Raw genomic sequence first — 5368 nt, 5'->3', positions numbered from 1 at the left:
TGGGTATTTTGGGTATTTTACCAACTTAACAGTCGTAGGTTTGAATCACGTATCGTACATGTATTTTCTTTGTTTAAATGCCATCTAAATACAAGAAATACAAAATCTCTCCTGGGTCCATTTGGTTGGAAAAGGACAATACTGTTTTGAAAGTTCGCTTTAGGGAATTTGGTATGTCTGAGTGACAAAGTGGACAATGGAAAGATGACATCTACATGTTTTGATGATGGAAAAATAAACATGCTTTTAACTTGATTGAATATTCAACAACATAAAAGAGCCCCATAAAGTTACATGCTTTTTAGAACAAAAATTCCAAAGAAATATGCAAGGTATGTTGCTATTGAAATTCCAAAAATACCCACAAGAATTCCAGGAACTATCAAAGAGCCCCAGCCTTTGGCTACTGCCATCCCAGATGCTGTTGTAGGACCTCCAATGTTAGCATTTGATGCTAAAAGCAGTTGCTTTAGATCCAAATTTAGTATCTTTCCTAGTCCAAGTATCACAATAAGATGCACTGTTACTTGAATAAAAGCAAACCCGAAGATGCAAGGCGCCACGTTGATAACGTTCCATATGCTCCCACTCGCACCCAATACAGCAAAAAATACCTATTTCCTCATCAAAACAGTAAGTTATGGGAGGAATAGTCAAGCTTATTTGTGGGTCGTAACTTGTGCAAGCAATCACAAGCACTGGTGTTTTCGGAAACAGTCTCTCTGTGTGTCGGACAGAGGTAATTCATGGTAAATATATCATGTGAATAGGGGCAGGTTCAAATGAGAATCATTCTTACTTTAAGAACTTGAGAACTAATTATTCCTATGTTGAATGAATACCATATGTAAAATGAAAATCATGATATTCATATAATGAAATTATATTCACGAATAACTTATGAAATAGTTGGTTCCCATATTATCAAAATATTTACGGTACTCTTTGAACTTTCCCCTATGTGAATGATATATTTTTTATGTTTCCTAATTTGTATATGTTTAGGTTTCCTTGTACAATTTAGGAAACATAAATATATTATTCACAAAATATATTTACTATCAATATGGTTTGTATTCATCTTACCCCTTAGACCCTATCTTCGAGTGGAATATATTGGGTTTGTTTTGTTTGGTTTTAACTTGTGCAAGCAAAGTTGCTAAAAATGTGGTTGGTATGGACTGTCATGCTTAAGATGGTTGGTTAAGAAAATATGAAAGAAAGAAAATCTTCTACCACCTGAATCGTTATTGCAGCAATGGCATCACCAGCCGGTGCAAGGTAACCAATCTGTCGGGGTAGTAAAGTTGCCAAAACCACGACGATTGCAGTAACTGTTGGTAGAGTGCCACCCTGAAATCTTAACAATTGAACGAAATGTGTGCCACCCTTGCAGATTGCAAAAGAAACTGCAAGTGCAGTAGCCGTCTGTAGCACGGATACAATGTCTCCAGAACCAGAATCTGAACTATTTGCTGGATCTGCCATTTGACACAAGTTACAGGTTGCAAAAGAAAATAGGGAAGATTGTGCGGTCCATATGATCCCAGTAATGAGGTTATTAATACTCACCCTTGGTTGATACCAAAGCCTCTGTTGGAAGTTTAGAGCCTAATGCAAACAACACCATAAAATATAACGCACAGATAACGTTATCTGCAGCTACACCTGCTGCAACAACAGACGGAGAAACCCCAAGTGCATCTGATACTGCAACGTAGTTTATAGCTACAAAATAGAAACAAAAACATAGTTATAACCTTAATACGGGAAGGCATTGAAATGCAGCAGATGAAGAAAAGTAACTCGTCACTTTTGTCCTCCTTCATAGTCACTAATTTTTGTAGATACCGACAAATGAAGAGGATTAAGATTTACAGAAAAAGAAGCGACTTCCAACAGATGATCAAATAAGCCAACAAATAGCAGATTGGGTCGATCAATGATGGCGCTTCATACATGCACTCTTTATAAGCTCATGTGTTAGAAGAGGCAGCGCAAAATAAATGCATAAGAAGTCAAGATTAACACCTCCTCCTATGTAACTAGCCATGAGAGCAGAAGCAATCTTCCAACTGTCTTCACCAAGTGATCGCATAGGAACAATCAAGAATGCCACTAGTGTTCCAACTGTGGTTGCAACTGCCACAATATAAAAAAATAAAACATGAACGATTATACATGTCCAATGAGAAGGAAAAAAAAACAATCTACTGCAAATTTATTTGTCTTAGATTAGCTTGTTGAAAGAAATTTGTTTGCATGCAGGAAAATGGTTATATTTTCCCTAACCATGAAATGGAGGGTGAACTGTGCAGTTTAAGTATTTCGCTAGTTTTTATATGTGCAACCTTGAATGATGCAGATTGCTTATGATCAGTTAAACATAGGGAAACATACTACAAGGGTCCATTAGCGTGCGTGAGAGTGCATGCACGGTGACTGAAAAAAGCTAAACATAGAGGGTATCCTATAAAAGATTTACCATACAGTGCAAACTTGCATTATTCTAGAGTATTTCGCCATGTCTCCGTTAACTGTGGTTCCGACCTTTAACCGACTATGTTCATGAGGTCTGAGTCCACTGTCCCATACAAAGTTCTTTCTTAAGGAAAAACTGGGATCCTGCCTTATGGTTTTGCCAACTTGACCACCCTTTGAGGTTTACCATATGTCATGTTGACAGGCAATTTGGAGCGAGTAGTATATTGGTTGTGAAGTCTTTGAGATCATTAACTGAAAAGATTCATCATATATACCTGATCCAATCTTATAACAAAGACATCGCCACATTGGTACAATGTTTAGTACCATACACTTGCTTCCTAGTAACTAAAGCATCATTTTCATGATACATAACGTTTTGCAATGAAAGTAGAGGCTTCAATGAGAGCATAGAAACTTCAGGCATCTTTAAATGGTTGAAGGTAACGCTATTTACAATGTTTAAACTAGAAATGATTTCATTTCCTTCTTGCAGATCTATTTCACCAAGTAGACAGCCTAGAGTGAGATCCAACTACATATGTGTCAGACTGATATTAATCAATGGAAGCAGATTTAGAGGTTGTTTGGCAGTTGTTGAATGGTTTGGTGCAGAATGATTAAGTGGTCAGAATGATTAAGAGGCTTTCATGATATAATGCAAAATAAAATATAATTGTTTGGTAATTGTTTACAATGAAATCAGGGCGCTTAATGGTTAAGGGAGGCTCAGGGTACAAAATCATTCAGAGGGTTTTAGAACCATTAAGAGGCAGACTTTTTTTTGCCAAACAAGATTTACCTCTTAATAATTTAGATGTTGCCTCTTAATGGAACTATTAAGAGGCAAACAATGAAGATGGCAGTTCCTTAACACTGGTTCTCATGGTCCTAAAGTCAGTTAAGAAATATTATTTCCGTCTTAAGCAAACGTCAATGGACCATTAGAATCTTTTTTTCTCACAGAGCATATATAAGGCTAGTGCAAACTCAAGAAACACGCAAAGCTCAGGATTTTCTAGCACTGGAAGGAATAGAAACATCGACAGTTTACTCTAAAAATGTACAAGGATGAAATTTCCACACTCAATTCCTAAAATGTACAAGGATGAAATTTCCACACTCAATTCCAAAGGTAACCACACGCTATGATTGTTCATTTAAGAAATATGACCTGATCCGACCAAAAAGGCCAAGAGGAGCTTCCCGGTCGATTTTATTACATTTCGCATATCAGCTCTGAACAACATTAATGGGATAGTCAAAGGTAGAAGGAACTCCATAACAACAGAGTAAGCACGTGCTTCGTGAGGAATAATGCCCAGGTTACTGGCTGCAAGGCCCAACAAGATGCTCACTAGTGCCGCACTAATCATCCTCCCGATCTTGGTTCTTTCTGACCTTTAATTGGACATTCACACATAAGCATGCCATGTATTTCTTTTACTTGCTCCTTTCCTACGTATAACCAAAGAAGCCAACAGATATGACTAAAACTCAACCAAGTTAAGTAAATTTAGCATCCCCAATTGTCGTGGATAACAAGATTGTGAATAGAAATCGTCCAGAAAAACTAACAGCTAAAATAGGGAAAAGAAATTCCACTTCAGAATGATTCATTGCAAATTAACTGGTTTGGTTTGAATTTAAGAACCTCATTAGGAAATTTGCAAATTTTGAACATGATACAAGTTTAATTGATTATATTACATGCAGCTTTAAGTATTCATCTTAGCAAATCCCAAAAGTAGCAATAGTGGTTTAATAGATTCCTAATCAATACAAGAAAACAGCAACCACAACTTTGGTCCAATTCGTGTTCCTCTTTATAGTTTCTAATCATTTCTCACAATCCTAATTAACTTGTGCAAATACAATCATGCAATCAATTAAAACGATGGTTAAAGTCAACGACTTCTAATCTGAAATTATTAGTAAGCGATGAACTGAATGAGCAATTGAAAGAGAAATTGGATTACCAGAGACCGAAAGAACCGGTGGCAAAGAGAGCAGTCCATATGCCCCATTGGTCATCCGGCGATACAAGAGGGAACTTCAAATTAGACCTAGCCACTACCACGCGCCGATTGAAATTGAAACTGAAAGTAGGTGTGTTTTGTGATGATGAGAAGCGAGATGTTTCAACAATGGGATATCTCAAAGTAAACATAGACAGTTTCTGTTTAAATTTCGAATTGTTAGTTGAAACCGACGAATGTGTGTAATATTTGCGGGAAACGAACGATGGAAGCTGAAATGACCATGCATAAGCCATCACCATCGGCGACGCCGACGACGCCATTAATGGTGAGACAAGCTCTCTCCCGCCCTTCCGTGTTTTAACCGATGATGCCTACGCTGAGGATATCCCCCAAAGACTTGCCCAATCTTACCATTGGATTTTTGTGTATTTAATTGCTCCTCGAAGGTAACACTTAAAATTGGGGTGTACAAGAATCCGTTATTCAAACCAACAATAAAGTTCGGGTGTTTGAGTTTTTTTTTTTTTTTTTTGAACGAGTGTTTGTGATTGTTTATAAAAATAATTTATTGATCTATTCTGGTATGACATCGGAAATAAGTACTTTTGAGTGTTTGGATAAATAGTTTATATCGGTGGTAAACCGGTAAGAAGAAGTTTTTGAAAAAGTTAAATCATTCTAACTTATAATAAGTTGATAAATACTTTTGTAGGAAAACCTAAGTTGTTTCAAATAAGCAATCCCAAACATCCAATTAAAAGCCATATGTTTGAGTTTTACAAGATCATTGAGTATTTTTTGTTATTCTCTAGGGATTAGTCGAAGTACGTGTAAATTGCTTCGAAAATCCAAAGCTATCTGATACATATTCGAGTTGTAAACTTATTAAACCTTAGTTATTA

General features: G+C 36.6%; 1 protein-coding gene across 5 annotated transcripts; it reads right to left on the bottom strand.

The window, feature by feature from the left end:
- Positions 1 to 240: 240 nt before the first annotated feature.
- Positions 241 to 4869, bottom strand: LOC112514927 (uncharacterized membrane protein YjcL-like). Of its 5 annotated transcripts, none has more exons than XM_025121595.1 (6): positions 4464 to 4869; positions 3659 to 3942; positions 2032 to 2142; positions 1573 to 1728; positions 1240 to 1481; positions 241 to 614 (listed from the first exon to the last, which is right to left on the bottom strand). In XM_025121595.1, the coding sequence occupies exons 2-6, from the start codon at positions 3858 to 3860 to the stop codon at positions 291 to 293; spliced, it is 1035 nt and encodes a 344-aa protein (XP_024977363.1). In that variant the 5' UTR covers positions 3861 to 3942; positions 4464 to 4869; the 3' UTR covers positions 241 to 290. The 5 variants fall into 5 exon arrangements, with proteins under 5 accessions (XP_024977363.1, XP_024977339.1, XP_024977346.1 ...); XM_025121571.1 differs by having other exon boundaries at positions 3659 to 3885; XM_025121578.1 differs by having other exon boundaries at positions 241 to 488; positions 3659 to 3885.
- Between the last annotated feature and the right edge of the window lie 499 nt (positions 4870 to 5368).

This window comes from Cynara cardunculus, assembly GCF_001531365.2.
Source record: "Cynara cardunculus var. scolymus isolate 2C chromosome LG 1, CcrdV1, whole genome shotgun sequence".
NCBI lineage: Eukaryota > Viridiplantae > Streptophyta > Magnoliopsida > Asterales > Asteraceae > Cynara > Cynara cardunculus.
The sequence above is the reverse complement of the archived record's forward strand: the minus strand, read 5'-3'. Positions and strand labels throughout refer to the sequence as shown.

Coding starts and splice junctions, on each gene's coding strand:
- LOC112514927 (XM_025121571.1), bottom strand. CDS start 4,786: ATGGCGTCGTCGGCGTCGCCGATGGTGATGGCTTATGCATGGTCATTT. Junction 2,143..3,658: donor GGCCTTTTTGGTCGGATCAG/GTCATATTTCTT, acceptor ATATTGTGGCAG/TTGCAACCACAGTTGGAACA. Junction 615..1,239: donor TTGCTGCAATAACGATTCAG/GTGGTAGAAGAT, acceptor ATGAGGAAATAG/GTATTTTTTGCTGTATTGGG.